The sequence below is a fragment of the Symphalangus syndactylus genome, chromosome 1 (assembly GCF_028878055.3).
Source record: "Symphalangus syndactylus isolate Jambi chromosome 1, NHGRI_mSymSyn1-v2.1_pri, whole genome shotgun sequence".
NCBI lineage: Eukaryota > Metazoa > Chordata > Mammalia > Primates > Hylobatidae > Symphalangus > Symphalangus syndactylus.
In genome coordinates this window covers 122,999,063-123,018,508 of record NC_072423.2, presented here as the reverse complement: position 1 = coordinate 123,018,508, position 19,446 = coordinate 122,999,063, and the positions used below count along the sequence as shown (strand labels likewise).

Genomic DNA, 19,446 nt, shown 5'->3' with positions numbered 1-19,446 from the left:
AGCTTGAACTGGGGAGGTGGAGGTTGCAGTGAGCCAAGGTCACACCACTGCACTCCAGCCTGGGCGACAGAGTAAGACTCCATCTCGAAAAAAAAAAAAGAAGAAGAAGAGTATGATGTTTACCTTCCACATATTTGTGAATTTTCCAGCTTTCCTTCTATAGATTTCTAGTTTCATTTCATGATCAGAAAAGATACTTGGTATGATTTCAGTCTTCTAAAATTTTTATTTTTATTTTAAATTTATTTTTAGATACAGGGTTTCACTCTGTCACCCAGGCTGGAGTGCAGCAGTGCAATCATAGTTCACAGCATCCTCAGCCTCCCAGGCTCAGGCAGTCCTCCTGCCTCCAGCCTCCCAACTAGCTGGGACTACAGGAGCACACCACCATGCCCAGCTAATTTTTTCTTTTCTTTTTTCTTCATTATTATTATTATTATTATTACTACTGCTACTACTATTATTATTGAGATGAGGTCTTGCTGTGTTTCCCAGGCTTGGTCTCGAACTCTGGGCCTCAAGCAATCCTCTCACTTCAGCCTACCAAAAAGTTGGGATTACAGGCATGAGCCACCACGCTTAGATAATTAGTCTCTTCTTAAATTTTTAAAGACTCGTTTTGTGACTTAACATGTGATCTGTCCTGGAGAGTATTTTGCATATTTGAGAAGAATGCATATTTTACTGCTGTTGGATGGAATATTCTGTGTCTCTTAGGTCCATTTGGTCTATAGTGTTATTCAGGTCTTCCGTTTCCTTGTTGATCATTGTTGAAATCTACTATTATTGTGTTGCTATCTATTTCTCTCTTCAGTTCCATCGGTGCTTGCTTCATGTATTTGGGTGCTCTGATGTTATATCTTCCTGGTGAACATATAACTCCTTTTTATCATTATGTAATATCTTTGTTTGTCTCTTGTGACAGCTTTTTGACTTAAAGTCTTTTTGGTCTGATGTAAGTATGGCCACTTTTGCTCTCTTTTTGTGTGTCTTTAAATCTAGAGTGAGTCTCTTTTAGACAGTGTATAATTGGGTCTTGCCTTTTTCCCCCTCTATTCAGCTCCTCTGTGTCTTTTTTTTTTCCCTTTGAGACAAGGTTTCACTGTGTCATTCAGGCTGGAGTGCAGTGGTGCTGCAATCACAGCTTATTGCAGCCTTGAACTCCTGGGCTCAAGCAATCTTCCCACCTCAGCCTTTCAGGTGGCTGGGACTACAGGCACACACCACTACAACTAGCCAACTTTTTTAGTTTTTGAAGAGATGGGGTCTCACTGTGTTTCCCAGGCTGATCTCAAACTCCTGGCCTCAAGTGAGCCTCTTGCCTCAGCCTCAGCCTCCCAAAGCACTGGGATTATAGATGTGAGTCATCACACCCAGCCCCCTCTGTGTCTTTTGATTGGGGAGTTTAATCCATTTGTGCTTAATTATGATAGGAAAGGACTTACTATTGCCATTTTGTTAACTGTTTTCTATTTATCTTACAGTTCTTTTGTCCTTCTTTCCTCTCTTTCTGCCTTCCTTTGTGGTTCATTAATTTTTTTGTAGTGACATGCTTTGATTCCTTTCTCATTTTCTTTTATCTCCTATAGGTATTTTCTTTGTGGTTACTATAGTGCTTACATGAAACATTTTGTAGTAATAATAAATCAATTTTCAGCTGATAAACAGGGCCAATCTTAATCTTGGAGCCGTTTTTAGGTCTAAGCTATAACAATTTTTTTTTTACTTTTTCGTTTTAACTTTTATTTAACTGCTTTAAAAAAGAATTAACTAGGCCGGGCGCAGTGGCTCACACTTGTAATCCCAGCACTTTGGGAGGCCGAGGCGGGCAGATCACGAGGTCAGGAGATCGATACCACGGTGAAACCCCGTCTCTACTAAAAATACAAAAAATTAGCCGGGCGTGGTGGCAGGCGCCTGTAGTCCCAGCTGCTCGGAGAGGCTGAGGCAGGAGGATGGCGTGAACCCGGGAGGCGGAGCTTGCAGTGAGCCGAGATTGCGCCACTGCACTCCAGCGTGGGCGACAGAGCAAGACTCTGTCTCAAAAAAAAAAAAAAAAAAAAAAGAATTAACTAGAATTAGTAGATGTATGTTTCACAAGTTGATAGAATTAAGTTCCAGTGGTATGTTTTAGGGCTTGATAAAGTGACTCTAACATTCATTTGTAAGTGTAAAGTGTTAGACTAGCCAAGAAATTTTTGGAAAAAAAAGTGAAAGGGAGACTAGTACTATTAAACATAAAACAATAAATCTACAGTAGCAAAGCTGTGTTTTACTGACATAAGCAGGAGAATGCAATGGAAGAAAACAGGATAGATTCGAACAGGATGCCCAAATCACTGTATGAGGATAAATTGTTCAGTAAATATTAGGATATTTGATTAATCTTTTGGAGGAAAAGTGCAGATTCATACATCCTACTGTATACCAGGACAAACCCCAAACAGTTAAATGTTTACTTGAAAAGATATTTACTAGAAGAAAATATAAGTGAATAGTATATCGTATTAGAATGGGAAGGAACCATTTTTTAAAAAGATTATTAGATGTGACTTCCTAAAAGCTTAAAACTTCTGCAGATCCGTAACAACTATAAACAAAAGTAAAAGGCCTAAAACAAACTGAGACAATAGTTCCAACATACAGAACAGTCAAGGGATTATGTTGCTGATATATGACAAAGGAACTCTTATAAATCAAAGAAAAAATAGAAAAATGGGCAAAAAAAGTATATAAGCACAGTTCTCAAAAGAAGAAATAGAAATGACCAAAAAGCATAAAAGAGATGTAGAACTGGGATGGCAGTCAAATAAATGCAAATTAAAACAACACTGAGTTGCTGTTTTTACCTTTCAGATTGGCAAAGGCCGTTAAGTCTCTGTCTTGGCATCAGTGCTTCTATTGGCACAGCTTTAGTGGAACACCCCATGGGTGGGAGTGCACACTGGCACTGCCTTCCTAGGTGGCAGATTGTCCATAGGTATCAAGAGGCTTGACATTTTTCCAGACTTTGGTCCTAGCCATTACATGTCTAGAAATTTCTTCTAAGGGGATAATCTGACATGCACATAAAAATTATATGCACTGGCTGGGCGCAGTGGCTCACGCCTGTAATCCCAGCATCTTGGGAGGCCGAGGCATGTGGATTAGTTGAGGTCAGGAGTTCCAGACCAGTCTGGTCAAATGGTGAAACCCTGTCTCTACTAAAAATACAAAAATTAGCCAGGTGTGGTGGCGGGCACCTGTAATCCCAGCTACTCAGGAGACTGAGGCAGGAGAATCGCTTGAACCTGGGAGGTGGAGGTTGCAGTGAGTTGAGACCACTCCACTGCACTCCAGCCTGGGTAACAGAGCGAGACACTCTGTCTCAAGAAAAAAAAAAGAAAAAAAGATTATGTTCACTGATGCTCAGTGCAGTATTATTTTTGGAGTTTAAAATAATGCATGATACAGAATTATTATTTTAATACATGATATAAAATTCAAAAGATACAAAAGGGATTAGAGGGAAAAATCATTCTCCTCTCCCTTCCAGTTCTGTCTTCTATTTTCCCGATTTCTCTCCCAGGGGACAACCAGTTAGTTATAAATATTTCCAGAGATACACTTTACCCATATAAGATTGTATATATACATGTGTTTTTAAAGTTTATTTAATTTTGTATTTAGAGGTTAATGGTAGCATGCTACATGGACCTAGCAAGCTACTGTATGCACCTTGCTTTTCTCATTTACTGTCTCTTGGAGTATGCTCCATTCTCAGTAGGCAATATAGTGCAGAGATTGAGAGCACAGACCACTGGGTTTGAACAAACTCCACTCTTTACTAGCTAAGTCATCTTGGACAAGTTTTTTAACTTCTCTGGGCCTTAAGTTCTTCATCTATAAAATGGATATAATAGTCCCTACCTCATAGGCATAGAATGACTATATTAAATGAGTCAAGATAAATGAAGTATATGGAGCTTGGCACATTTTACATAAGTATTAATTATTATGAATACATATGGAGCTGCATCCTTCTTTTTAACAACTGTATAATATTCTACACTGGATGTATTATATATTTTATTTTGTCTGACCAGTCTCATATTGATGGACAACTAGATTGTTCCTAGTATTACTGTTGCAAACAAATTGCAGCATTTGCTGTGATGTATATTTTTAAAGGAAACAACATAAATGTCCAAAGTTAGTTTAATTATGGCACAGTATACGTCCATATGACGGAATAAATGAGAATAAGATTGTAGCCAGGTGTGGTGGCTCAGGCCTGTCATCCCAACATTTTGGGAACCCAAAGCAGGAGAACTTCTTGAAGCCAGGAGTTAGAAAACAGTCTGGGCAACATAGGGAAACCCTATCTCTACCAAAAAAAATTCAAAATATTAGCCAGGAACAGTGGCATATGCCTGTAGTCCCAGCTATTCAGGAGGCTGAGGTGAGAGGATGGCTTGAGCTCAGGAAGTCGAGACTACAGTGAGCCATGATTGCACCACATACTCCAGCCTGGGCAACAGAGCAAGACCCTATCTCTTAAAAAAAGAAAAAGAAAGAAAAGAAAGAAAAAAAAGATAGTACAGTGATATCTAATGCTATGTGAAAATGTTTACATTTTATTAAGTAGAAACAAACACTTTTGAATACTTATTAGATTTTTCCCATAATAAACATGATATAGATTGTACGAATTTAGAAATAATAGAAAAGTATAATCGCCTTAGCCCCATGATCCGGAAATAGCCACACTCAACATGTTGGTATATTTTACACAATCTTTCCTTCTGAAAACTTACACTAATTATTTTATGGGAAGAAAGAGTTACCATCTTTGCTAAAAGTAGCAGGGAGCTGTGAATTGGGTTCCCCAAATAGGGGGTTGGCCATACGTGGATGGCGTAGGTTAAAACTACTTGGAGGAGGGAGGCTTGCAGTAGACAAGAGGGATTCCTGGGAAAGTGGCTCTCTTTGAGCTATCCCCGGAAGGATAACAGGAGCTATTCCTTTTGAATATATCAATCATTCTTATTGTTCTGTGTTTCCGTCCATATAGTCATTCACTCAGTGAACATCTATTATTAGAGGCCTATTTTATACCAACGTGTTTCTAGGTCCTAGGGGACTCAGATATGAACAAGATAGGTAAGGTCCCTGTACTCCTGGAGCCTACCCTCCAGAGCTTGTACAGACATTCATTACCAACTTACAGACATAGGGTATGTGTGCATGTGCCTGAGATGCTTCATCTAATACTGACCACAGACACTTCCCCGCATGTCTTCATAATGATCATCTCTTGTGGCTACACATTGTTCCCTCCAGTTGCTATGTGCTGATTTTATTAACTATTCCTACTCTGTTGGACTTTCATATTGTTTGCACGAATACTTCATAGTCTTAGACACGTTACTCAACTGCTTTTCAAATGAATTGTCCCAGTTTACAGAGCAACCAGCGACATGTGAGTGAATGGGCCTGTGCCATGAAAATCTCACCACCATCGTCTATATGTTTTTATCATTTCTATTCATTTAATAGGTTAAAAAAAAAACAGGGCCTTGTTGTTTAAACTTCTTTTATTTGATGATTGTTAAATTTTAACCTTTACTTCCTCTTAAGTGCATTATCTGTTCACATCCTTTGTTCTGTTACTTATTTTGGCTCTAAATGTTATAAACAGACTCTGTGCAGTGATGGCTAAGGGCTCAGATTCTAGACTCACACAAATCTGGTTTGTGTCCAGCCCTGCTACTTAGAAGCTATGTAACCTTGGTCACAGGGGTTTAGGGAAGTGCTGAGGCAAGGAAGGGCATTTCCAGCAGAGGGGCTCTCCTGAGAAGCAGAATTAGTGAGAGGTTTGTGGTCTGGATACATTTAAGGTGTGGTGGGACCTTGTCTGGCTTCATCTAATAAGGCTACCATGAGTATTATTGTTTGTTCTGGAGTAGTTTTCAAACGTGGCATTTGGAGTGAAGGCAGGCAGCATTGGGCCTCAGATTCAGACTTTCTCTATGGAAATTAGATCAAAACCTACAAGAATGCCAGGGAAAGGTAGGAAGGGGCAAGTGGGAAAGCTGAGAGCCCTGGAGTCAGGTTGTTCTGGCTTTGAACCCCAGCACTCCTGATGCATAGTTGAGAATATGTACTTTGCATCTCTGTTTTCTCATCAGAAAATGGGATGGTCATGTCAGTATTGCATACTGTGAAGACTAGAAACGATTTATGTCAGGGGCCTTGCACACACAAATAAGGCACTCAACAAATGTGGGTTGTTATGAACCCACAGTGGATGGGGAAACACATCTGCCATTGTGGAAGATGAGAGCAGAATCCCTCCTGACCATTGTTAAGCCATCAGCCTTGCTCCTTCCTTTGGTTTGTCACTGCTAGAGGGACTACTGCCAGTACTGCAGTGGGAAAATGAGCTTTCAAAGGTATGTTTCTTTTATAGAGTGTCCGGTAGGAATTCCCTGGGGACATTTATCTCATGGAAATAGGAGAAGGACTGACTGGGTATCTCAAAAGGTGACTCTTTAGTGACTGAGTCTCTTTTCTAGAAGAAAAGGATGCTTGGATTCTCAGCAGCCACATCTGCTTTTGAACTCTGTGCGGTCTGTGCCCTGGCCTCTTACCACTCCCAACACTCCCCCTTTTATTCAAACAGAGGAAAGTTGTGTTTGTTGACCACTCTTGCAGGGTGGGAAAGGAATGTAATGTATGCATAGACTGCCCAGAATTTCCTGTTAGACACCCATTCCAAACCACGGCCCTGGGATGCATTCCAGAGATTACAGCCCAGTTCTCAAAGAGAAGAAATGGCGCATTCATTTAAATGTCCCTGGCCTTCAGAAAGAATTCCTCCTCTCCCCAGTTAAAAAAAAAAAAAAAAAAAAAAAAAAAGGTGTTTAAGTTATTCCGTAATAATATAGTTGTGAATTCAACTCCATGATTTCATCAGGGTTGTAATGGCTCTGACCTTCCCACATATGAAGAAATAGCCTTCACTTGGGCAATTTCAGTGTTCAGTTTTGTAGCATTAACAGCATTGATGTCCCCACTGATGCTTGGTACAGAGCATATGTTTAATGTTCTGCTATAAATACTTGAACAATGTAAATCTGCGATGGATTACCTTCTTAGTTCTGCTCTTGTGATGAGAAAGAAGCTAGTTTGAGGGCAGGCTTTTGGTGCTTTGAGTCATTAGCAGTACATTTGGTGTGTTGTCAGAGAAAACCAGACCTGGGCAGTAGTTAAAACAGCAAAAGCAGATTTTATTGAAAACTATTGCAGTAGAGGGAAAGAGACCTAAGTCCAAAACCAGGCTCAATTCTGAATACAGCATGGACAAGTAAGCCAAGGAGTAGAGTGGGAGTCAGTGGATAGAAAACTGCTAAGAAGAAACATCAGAGGTAGGGGGACTTGTGGCTTATCTGACTGCTATGGTTTAGATGTGGTTTGTCCCCACCAAAACTCATATTGGAGTGCAGTTGCCATTGTAGTGGTGTTGGGAGGTGGAGCCTAATGGGAGCTGTCTTGAGTCCTAGGGGCAGATCCCTATGAGTAAGTAAATGCCATCTGGCCTGAGTGAGTTCTTGCTCTTGTGGGACTGGATTAGTTACCCTGACAGTAGGTTGTTATAAAGCAGGCTCCTCCTCACGTTTGCCCTCCCTCCTTTTGTGCATACCCCCTCCACTTTGTGCTTTCCACCATAAGTTGAAGCAGCGCGAGACCCTCGCCAGCTGGCTACCCAGTCTTGGACTTTTCAACCTGCAGAATCATGAGCCAAATAAACTTCTTTTCTTTATAAATTACCCAGTTTCAAGTATTCTGTTACAGCAATGCTAAATGGAATGAGGCACTGAACTAACAGGATTCTTGATGAAGACACGCCAGGGTAGATCAGTCATCACCTGGGAGATGGTGGAGGGTGAGGAACCCAGTTAGATATCAAAAGCAGTCAGATATGGAGGATGGGGGATTCTTGCTAAACTGACTTAGCAGGGATCTTGCTAAATTTGGATTTTACAAGGAAGTACACAGGTGGACCTAGGAGTTTAGGAGTCTGACTGAAGTTTGGTCAAGCAAAGAATCTTTGTCAGTGTTAAGTCAGTTTTCTTCTGAAAATTATATAATTCTGGGTCTTCAGGGATCCAGCCCCTGTGCCAGCACATTTATATTGTGAGAGGCTGGCTCGGCACCATAGAAATGAAAGGCAAGCCTTTCTTTTCTGTAGCTACCAAGTTGTAGTTTCTTCACTTGAGGAGAAACTTGAATGATTAGGGATGGATTCATAGTGAGTAGCAAACATTTCCACCTACATTCCAGCTACTCTGATCTTGTCCTGAACTCCTTTGATTGTGTAGAGGTGTGTGGGGTGCTGGGAGTTTTAGGTCAGATCACAGATAAGGAGAGATGGAAGCTGTGTATGCGTGTGGGTGGGTATGCTCAGGAATGTGAGTATATGAAGCTCTGAATCGGTGCAGACCTCAGAGGTTTGGGTCCTGAAGCCAGGGGTTAAGGATGATTCCAAAGCCTCCCCACATCTTGAATCTAAACCAGATCAGAATGAAAGAATTATAAAAAGTCACTGGTTATATGGCATGGGCAGATATCACACTAATTAAGAAATGCTGGCTGTTTGGGGTCAACATTTCAACTTCTGGATACTGAAGGGAATCAGTTAGGTCAGGAAGTACAAGAGAAATGCACCCTCAGCCTATGATATGAGCTAGATGTGGACCCAGTTGTGCCTCCATCTGTTGGCATAAACATAAACATCTGTTGGGTAGCTCTTTAGACCAGTATTCTTGGGCCACTGAAGGACCAAGCCCCACTGTCAGCTTCAGTGGACTTTGCCCTGAACATCTCATGTTTTTTGTTTTTTTTGTTTTTTTTTTGTTTTTTTTTCAAATGGAGTCTTGCTCTGTCGCCCTGGCTGGAGTGCAGTGGTGTGATCTCGGCTCACTGCAACCTCCGCCTCCTGGGTTCAAACGATTCTCCTTCCTCAGCCTCCCGAGTAGCTGGGCTACAGATGCGTGCCACCATTTCATGTTTTTAATTACAACACTTTCTTTCTAACCATATTTAATATGAGATTTCATAGAAAAGACCTGAGTCCTAAGGTTTGTTTTAAGCCCCACATGTGGAGCTGCTTTTTGTTTATTTAGTTTCTATCATCATTACTGTTATTATTACACAGAGAAAACTTTACTGGATAGGAGGTAAAGTTTTAAAGAGCTACTTAATGTTCTAAGTTTAGACTTCACATAACCAAAAACAAAATGGATCTGCCTACATGTTTTTTCATAAAGCCAGGCTGTTTTTGTGAGGACTGTTGTCTGGATACAAGCTAAATTCTCCATGTTCACAGTGAGACCCTGCACTGTACCTAAACCAGTCACAATTTTTTGTTATGTTTGAAGCTGCTGGTAGATTTTCTCTCTTACACAAGCATACATGTTTTCACTGTGCCCATACAACAGTCCTGTGGGGTAGGAATGATCATTCCTGTATTATTGTTGCTATGGAGGTAGGTGAGGTCACACCGGCTAACAAGTGGCAGGGCTGGGACTTGAACCCGAATGTAATTCCAAAGCCTGTGTTCTTTCCATGTAACTTATATTTAAAGTCAATTTCTAAATAAAAAATTTCACTCTAGGCTCTTAAATGGCGACCTGTGTAATTTGCATATATCCTGGATCTTGGCTGCATTGGTCATAATTTGAAATTTAAACTCAGTAGTTTTAATTACAGAGCTAAGGCAGTGACATTCATGGTACAAATCTGATCCCGTCACTCCCCTTTTCCATAACATCAAATCCAAACTCATCTCCATGGCTTGCAAGGCCCTTGCTGTCATTACTCCCATCTCATACTCCTTGCTACTCCTTTGATTTCTTAAATGTTTTGTGCTTTCTCTCACACCAGGCCTTTTACACATTGCTGTTTCACGTGCTTCTCCCACCACAAAAAAATTAATGAAACTTTCAGCCCAGCTTCTTTCAAGAAGGCATTTCTGGGCTGGGCACAGTGGCTCACGCCTGTATCCCAGCACTCTGGAAGGCCAAGGTGGATGGATACAAGGTCAGGAGTTCAAGACCTGTCTGGCCAGTATGGTGAAACCCCATCTCTACTAAAAATACAAAAATTAGCTGGGCGTGGTGGCGGGCACCTATAGTCCCAGCTACTCAGGAGAGTGAGGCAGGAGAATCACTTGAACCTGGGAGGCAGAGGTTGCAGTGTGCTGAGATCGCGCCACTGTACTCCAGCCTGGGTGACAGAGCGAGACTCCGTCTCAAGAAAAAAGCCATTTCTATAACCCTCCCTACTCATAGTCCCCAGTCTGGGCTATGTGCTCTTCTTTGGGCCCCAAGAGTGCCCCGCACTTTCCTATCCTAACAAGACTCACTGTGTGCCAGAAGTACATATTCAAATGTCTCTCCTGCTAGATGTGGGCTTCATGAGGTCGGACCCCTGCCTATGTTGTTGGTCAATGCTTCTGTACCGCCTAACATCGGAGCTTACATTTTGAGAGACGATCCTTTCCATTTCAAATCACATAGACCCAATTATATTGGCTTAGGAACAAAAGGGAATTTGTTTACTTACATAACTGAAAATTCCAGAAGGGTCTGGTTTTAATAAAACCAAGTCCTCAGACAGTGTCATCAGAAATCTGTCCTTCTTTGTAACCCAGCTCCTTTTCTCTCAGTTTTGGCTTCATGCCTGGTATTTCTTACCAGGTGCAAAGATGACTACCAGTTGCTCCAGGCTTACATCCTGCCATGTTAAGAAACCCAGCAAAAGGCAAATATCTCTTCCAATAGGGCTTGCATGAATCCTTGCAGAGTCTTTGGCCCAGGGTGGGTCACGTGCCCATCCCTAAGCCAGTCATGTGGCTCAGACTGGCCAGCCCTTAATAAATGACAGAACATTGGTAGGGTGAGAGTGGTTCCCCAGAGGAAAATAGAGGAACTTTTACCAGAAAGAAGGGTAATGCATTCTGGCAGGCAAAAAATGTCAGATGTCCACTACACTCCCCATCTGTAAATGGTGCTTTGAAGATACGGGTTCTTGCTGCTGGGCCAGCACTCTGCCTAGAAGACCAGGGAAGCATTTGGAAGGCTTCCTGTCTTGTCTTTAGAGAGGAAGGCAATTGTCTATATGTGCACTTTAAGCTGCCCCATTCATAGACCCTCTGTAAGCCTGTTGCTGGCAGATAGGAGGTTCCCAGCCCATGGGAGGGGGCAAGGGAGAAATGTGTATGAGTGGGAAACAGGGTCTTAATTTGCTGGGCTGCAATGACACCAGGTCCAGGGGCCTAGGCAGAAGCATTAGCTCTAAGGGCATATCCAGGAAAACAGAGCCACGTGTTACCCTGTTCCTCCAGTGGATACACAAGGACCATGCCCCACATCTCCAGCTCTTCACAACCCTCTCCATGGTTTCCTAGAGGGAGCAGGGTTTCCTGCTCCACCCGAGTTTGCTCAGAGAAATGGAGAAAGTTAAGTCTTAGGATCACCTCATCTACCTCTATCAAGGATTTCCCCTTACTCTCCCTGTGGGGTATCTGTGCCCATGGCATCTTTGTGTGCTGGGACCGGCTATGGGCATGCTTTCTTTCTATCTTTTTTTCTTTTTTTTTTTTCAAGACAGAGTCTCACCCTGTCACCCAGGCTGGAGTGTGGTGGCGTTATGTCAGCTCACTGCAACTTGTGCCTCAGCCTCCTGAGTAGCTGGGATTACAGGGGCCCGCCACCACACTCTGCTAATTTTTGTATTTTTAGTAGAGACAGGTTTTCGCCATGTTGCCCAGGCTGGTCTCAAACTTCTGACCTCAGGTGAGCTGCCCGCCTCGGCCTCCCCAAGTGCTGGGATTACAGGAATGAGCCACCGCACTCGGGCGGGGCATGTTTTCATTGACAGGGATAAGGAGGAGAAAAAGGGTGGTCCTTCAAAGCAGGCCTGCCCCGGGCTGAGCCTTGGGAAAGTGGCAGCATGTAGTAGCCTGCTGGGGGACCCCGCAGGGGAGACTGCTGGGTCAGCTAGCCACCTCTGTGGTCCTCCTTGCATGGTCCTACTCAATGCTCCTTTCTGATGTACAGCTTGAGGCAAGAAGTCCCTGGAACCAGATGCAGACCTAGCAGGCAGAATGCTCTGCAGAAGAGAGCTAAGCTTCAGCCCCAGAGGGACTTAAGTAAGGGGGTTGGGGAGGGAGAGTGTATGCTTCCTGCCCTCCACTTGAAAGCATTGTTCTTTTCCTAAGGGAAAACAGCCCCCAGCAGAGCTCACTGGGACACGAAACCCCTCCCTTTTCCTTCCCCATGTCTATATCTAATTTTTAGAGCAATTGATTAGAATCACTTCTTGAGATTTTTCTAGTTTTGCTTTCTGAATTACAGTTTATGTAACCAAGATCTGTTATAGTGAGTTGTTCCTCCTAGTTGTCAGAAAGCAGAGAAAAAAATGTACGTCCGCAGAATCCAGCCTTTGATCCAGCGTTCCTGGAGAACCCCCACTCATTTATGAAGCAAAAGCTTTTATGAGACTATAATAATAAAAGCTAAAATGTATAGCCTGGGTGTGGTGCCTCACAACTGTAAGCCCAGCACTTTGGGAGGCTGAGGCAAGCAGATCACTTGAGCTCAGGAGTTTGAGACCTGCCTGAGTAGCATGACAAGACCCTGTCTCTACTAAAAATAGAAAAATTGGCTGGGCGTGGTGGCGCATGCCTATAGTCCCAGCTACTTGGGAGACTGAGGTGGGAGGATGTCTTGAGCCCTGGGGGTAGAGGTTGCAGTGAGCCAACATTGTACCACTGTACTCCAGCTTGGGTGACAGAGTGAGACCCTGTCTTTAAAAAACAAACAAAAATTATGGAATGCTTGCTCTATGCTAGGCACTGTTATAAGAACTCATTTAATTCTCACAACAAACCCTAAGATGGGTATTTATTATCCCCATTTTACAGATAAAGAAACTGAGGCACAAAGAAGTCACACAACTTGCCCAGGTCCTGTACTATTGCTGCTTGAGTCAGATTTTGCACCTAGACAAGTTGGCATCAGAGCCGACATTCCTAACCACCACACATTCTTCTAACTTGATGGGCTTTACCTGTCATGTCAAGAATTAATTGTGGGATGCAAAATTAACATCAGAGAGACAAGTCAAAAAGCAACTGTAGTGGACCTGAGCCAGGATAGGGCAGGGACAAGGAGTTGCTAAGGATACATTTAAGAATCGATTAGGATGTCAGAACCAACAACTTAATGAGGGAGAAGGACAGATGTCTAGCTTAGGATATTGGTACCCTGAGTGAAGAGGGGAGTAGTGAGCCCCATTTAGATATGCTGAGTCAGAGGCATCCAGAGGAGATGTCCAGCAGACAGGTGGATGAACTGGCCTGGCCCAAAGACACAGCTCAGTCATACACACATTCATTTGGGAGTTTAGTGGTCAAAGAACAAACGATCTCCATGGGGCGAAGGCTTCCTGTGTGAGGTTGGCTTTGAGCCAGGCTCTGAAGAGCAGGATGCTCTGAGAAGTGGGGAAATGGGGGGAGGAGGAGTGGGAGAAGGGATGTCAGTGTGATGAGGAGTCTACCATGGAGGAAGCTAGGGAGTAAGGTGGGCAGGTGCTGGGTTTGGATAGGGGAGGTTATCAGGGAAAAGTGACAGAAAACTTTGGAATGACTTTTGATGACTTCTTCCTCCTAAGTCTGATTTTTAGAAATGAAAATCGTTATGGAATATTTTAGACTGACGTTCATAGTTGCTACTCCCTCCTTTGCTCTTCCAAAGTAATTTCTTAAAACCAATGTTATGGGAAGATGTATGCATTCAACTATCTTTAATATCCTAAAAGACCTTGTTCTTGGATACCTGGGCCACCAGGAGACCTCTCATGTGTCTTATCAGTGGAAACATGTAAAGGGGGCAAGTGAGGAAAGGTGGTGAGAGGCAAAGTCTTGGTCAAAGCAGAGAAGCAGCAAGACCCCTTTTGTGTGTACAAGGAGGATGAGCGGTGGAGCTGGATGCCAGATGAGAAAGCCAGCAGGAGCATTCTACTGGGAAAAGGACACTTTGGTACCTTCTTTTCACATGGGCCTCCTCTGGTTTTGAGTTTGGTGGATATGTTCATTCTTGTTGATATCATAGACCGGGAGTGGCTGTGGGCCGTGACAGTGGCCACATTGCTTCTGCAAGTCTGAGAACACTGCTGTTGCCTGGTTTGCCTCACAGGCTTGGAGTGTAGAAGCATAGGAATTAGGCTGAAGGTTGAGAATTAGAAGGAGGATATGGTTTAGAAATAGCACAAAGTTGCCGAAAGACAGTTTAACAAGACTGTTTACTCCCCCCCCCCATTATTAGAGCAACACATAATTACCAGAAAACATTTAGAAAATGTGGAAGAAATGTAAACACTTATGGTCTGACAATTAATTACTGTTAACCTTTTGACATATTTATTGCAAATCTTTTCTCAATTGTAATCTTTTTTAGTTTGCTTTGCTTAGTTATGATCAAATCAGATATACAATAATATATATTAACTTTTTCATCTAATGTTATGATGTCAACATTTGTCCATTAAACTGAATTTTTATTTCATGTGTCAACCAAAACTCTCTTACCAGTTTATGAGCAAATCAAGGACTTTCCGGATGATAGCTGGGGGAGAGAAGTAGCAGCTGGGGCTGGAAGGCAGTAGGATCATTAGTCCAGAGCACCCACGTCTGGAGCCCTATTCAGGAACAAGTGAATGCTGAGGGTGGGTGAGGCCAGTGCTGATCCTGAGGAAATCCTTCCATTTACCCTTCCCACTTCTCTCCTATTTTGAGAGTTCTAGACCAATCCAAGAGTGATTAGAAAATTAGCCACTGAGCCTCCAAGAGGTTCCTGCAGGCCCTAGAACTAACCTTATTTGAAAGAAAGAATCCTGGAACCTCCCACAGCTGTGAAAATGAGACCACTTTGGCTGCTTCACTCTTTATACAGAGAAGGAAAGACCTGGGTAAGCTCCCTTTCCCTGTCTGGAGGCACGATGGCCTCCCAGGTGCTCAGATAACTAATTTACTGACTCCGTTAGCTGTGTGTAGCTTCTGTAGAGTAAGTAATCATGTGGTAGAAATTATGAGTAGTGTACTGGTTCCAGGTTTATGATTTTTTTAGTATGTAAGTTCATTTGTTAATTAGTTAGCTAGTTAGTTATGGGAAAGATTCGTGTGATCCAAGAATGAAAATAAGACCTGGGAAGGTGCTTTCTGCAGACTGCTCAGTGTCTCTGAGACATGAACAAATAGCTTGTTTACTTGCAGAGGAATGTGCTATCAGCCAGGGAAAAGATTTTTTTTCTTCCCCTGACTAAATTATCTGAGTGTGGCATAAAAATAAAACACCCAGAGTAACAATGAAATGGTTTAACAAATCATTTATATTAAATACAAGTTTATTGCAATGCTTTTCTCTCCCTATTTGGCATGTTCCACCTTCTTAATCTAACTTAAATTGTTTCAAGATTGTGTTCAGCATGGCGCATGGGGAAATCACACACTTTGGAAACAGGCCCACTTGGGTTTGAATCTGGCAAAGGAACCGACACAATCCTGCTGTATTTTCTCAATAGCTGTATTTTCTCAGCAGTAAGGTGGAAGCAGTAATACCTATCTCCTTAGGAGTATGCGAGATGAGGTTTGTGAACTATTGGGACCTACAGGGCTGGCCCTTGGTAAACAGTGATTATTATCTCTTCCTACACTGCCACTTAGGCGGCCCGCATGCCTGGCGGTCCCAATGGCCTGGTCTGGCCTGACCTGCCTTTGAAATGAGATGCCTGAAATGAGATGGTTGGTACTCTATGACATGCACCCAAGGATGCTTGAGGAAGATAAAAACAGCCAGCTTTCTCAGAGATTTGTGGTTCTGAAGCTCATCTTTAGTAAGTGCGGATCTTAAATTCATACTTACTGGGCCATTTGCCCAAACCCAGGGTAGAAACCATTCATATCTGTGGAGTTGCTGGAATAACAGCTTTTCAGTCCCTTTTCAGAATTTCCATCTGAATGCACTTAGTTTTGCTGCTGGCAGAAGAGTACCCCCAAAACATTCAGCAAAGGTTTTGTGATCTCTTGGGAGGAACTAGGTGTTACACAAATCACTCGTAAGTGCACAAAAAGAGGAATTGTGCCAGAATTGCTTTTTGGGAGAAGAGATAAGCTCCAACAGTTATCATGTGGACTTAAATCATTTCCTGCTTTGGCGATTTTTCCATTAATCCTAAGCATGGTCCCTTGCCTGCGGCCTCTTCTCAGCACCACTGATCCGCCCAGGCATGGCATGTGGTGGGACAGTCCCGGCTGCATTCCCAGGCAAATACTCCTGCCCCTCAAAATTGTCAGTCCTCCCCTGAGGGGTGTGTTTCATCTACATTAATTTTCACCTTTTATTCCTGACTTGTGGCAGCTTGTCATGAGCCTTGGATAAACAGAAAGGATGTGTCACTCCCTCCAGTGCCTTAGTTCAGAACAGGCCAGGGCACAGTATTGCCCTGGATCTCATGAAGATGGGCTTTGCCCTGGCTGGCCCTACTTGGGCAGGAACATGTGTTCTCCATCCAACATCTCCTGCTGTTTATGTTTTTTAAGTGTAATGGAAGCCTTCAGCCCTAAGCTCTGTGGATCCAGGCCCCCACCAACATCTTGACAAACTCTTGGCGAGTTTATGCAGGCGGTTCTTTTGTGCCTTTACATATCTCATTTCTTAACCCACGAAGTTAGTCATTTCCATAGTGAACAGGGGATGTCCAAGAACCTAAATTCAAAGTGATTCTTTGTTGGTATCCATAATGGAGACATGCTTCCCAGGGAGTGTCAAGTCTGATTTGTGCCTGAAAAGATGTTTGTTTTGAAGTAGTGCTTGGTGCAGGGTGGAAATACTTCATCTGCTAGGTTCAGGAATGCAGATGGGGACTGACCCTGTGGGTGGGTCAGTTAATAAGCAAGAAGCCCCTGCTGGGCTGAGGTCAAAGGGATCCTGTCCAGCCAGAGGGATTGGACACTATCAACTAGCTGGCTCCAGGGATTCTCACATTGGATTCACAGTTCTTTAGAGTAACTTCCAGGAGCCCCTCATCTTCTTCTGCTGAGCAGGCCCTCAGGGCTGGAATCTGGGATCTGGGGGACAACTGCACACTCAGATTTTTGCATTATATTACAACTATCAGTACATGCTGCAGTTGGCCACAGTGTGCTCTGTTTCTGTTTCCAGCTTCCCAGTGCAACGTCAGCTTAAAGAAGCAGAGGAGCCGCAGCATCCTTAGCTCCTTCTTCTGCTGCTTCCGTGATTACAATGTGGAGGCCCCTCCACCCAGCAGCCCCAGTGTGCTTCCGCCACTGGTGGAGGAGAATGGTGGGCTTCAGAAGGTCAGTACTGGTGAGGAACTGTGCCCTCCATAAAACTGCAGCAGCGGCATCTCTGTGCCATGCTTGATGAATATCCTTAATAAGAATATGCAGAGCCAGGCATGGTGGCTCACGTCTGTAATATCAGCACTGAGGTCAGGAGTCCGAGACCAGCCTGGCCAACATAGTGAAACCCTGTCTCTACTAAAAATACAAAAAATTAGCTGGGCATGGTGGCAGGCGCCTGTAATCCCAGCTACTAGGGAGGCTGAGGCAGGAGAATCGCTTGAACCTGGGAGGCGGAGGTTGCAGTGAGCCAAGATCCCGCCATTGCACTCTAGCCTGGGCAATAAGAGCGAAACTATGTCTCAAAAACAAAAAACAAAAAGAAAAGCATATGTGATAGTATGTGTACAGCCATTTACTTAAAGATTTGAAATTACCAAGAAAAGTAACCTTTTTTGATCAAGGATATCTCATTTAGCAACTAAGGGTTATATTTGATGGGAGTTACATGAGTCACTTCACATTTTTATAACATTCTCTCTTGGGAAGTTGAATGCATGAAACAGTTAAACAACCAGTAGCAGACTCACAAATAGATAAAAAGAGAAACAGACATAGAGAAGAGCTAGCAATAAAATAATTGAGTTTAACTACCTTGTTTAATAACAAACGTGTTATATATTCTTTTGTATGTATCAAATAAAATATGTCAGATTGTCACAATAGGTCAAAAACCAAAATCTACCCACATGCTGTCTAACACAGATCTGAAACAAAGTTACTCAGAACAGTTAAAAGTACCGGGCACAGTGGCTCACGCTTGTAATCCCAGCACTTTGGGAGGCCAAGGCGGGCAGATCACCTGAGGTCAGGAGTTAGAGACCAGCCTGGCCAACATGGCGAAATCTCTTCTCTAGTAAAAATACAAAAATTAGCCAGGCGTGGTGGTGGGCACCTGTAATCCCAGCTACTCGGGAGGCTGAGGCTGGAGAATCGCATGAACCCGGGAGACGAAGGTTGCAGTGAGCCAAGATCATGCCACTGCGCTCCAGCCTGAGTAACAAGAGTGAAACTCCATCTCAAAAAAAAAAAAAAATATATATATATATATATATATATGTATAAGGAATAAGGATGAGCAAAGAGACCTCATACAAGTATAAATTAAAAGAAAACAAGGGTTACAATATTAATCTCAGTCAAAATGGAATTTCAGGAAAAATCACTGAAAGAAGATTATTCATCATGAAGATAGTTGACATTTGAGGACACAAAAGTCATAAAACTTTATGTTCCAAATAACATGAGCAAAGGACACAAACAGATAATTCACAAAATAAGAAATAAAGATGGTTCAGTCTTGTTGATATCATAGACCAGGAGTGGCTGTGGACAGTGGCAGTAGCCACATTGCTTCTGCAAGGCTGAGAACACTACTGTTGCCTGGTTTGTCTCACAGGCTTGGAGTGTAGAAGCATAGGAATTAGGCTGAAGGTTTTCATGTGGTCAAACATACGAAAAAATAAGAAAAATGTTGCACATATAAATACATGAAAAATATTTAACATGTTTAGTAATGGAAGAAATGCAAACTAAATAATGAGAGACCATTTTCCAGCTTTCTACTTATCAAAGATATTTTTAAACACAATATTTGGTTTTAGCATGGAGTGGTAGGAGGGAGGATATAGAATGTAAATAAGTTGCTGGTAACAATGTTAATTGATGACACCTTTCTGGAGGAAAATTTGGCAATATCACCTTAAAGCCTTAAAAATATCCCTATTTGTTGATGCAGGCAGTTCTCCTTTATGGACATAATTATGAATGTGCAAAGATTTAACCATGAGGTACCATCCAGCATAGATTATAGTACTGAAAAATTATAAGCAACCCGATGTTCAACAATAGGCAGTTGGTTAAAAAAACTATAGAATAACTATGCAATCAAATAGCATACAGCCCTTCAAAATGATATGTCGTAAATATTGCTGATATAAATAAATGGATAGAGTGTCTCTCTTGTTCTGTCACACACA

At 42.6% G+C, this 19,446-nt stretch overlaps 1 protein-coding gene across 3 annotated transcripts in view; it reads left to right on the top strand.

Moving 5' to 3' along the window:
* CTDSPL (CTD small phosphatase like) overlaps nucleotides 1–19,446 on the top strand; it is a 132,013-nt gene that overhangs the window by 75,889 nt on the left and 36,678 nt on the right. For all 3 annotated transcript variants that reach the window (XM_055283222.2, XM_055283226.2, XM_063612389.1), the window contains exon 2: nucleotides 17,268–17,422. In XM_055283222.2, coding sequence (XP_055139197.2) covers nucleotides 17,268–17,422 — 155 coding nt within the window. The remainder of the gene's footprint in view (nucleotides 1–17,267; nucleotides 17,423–19,446) is intronic.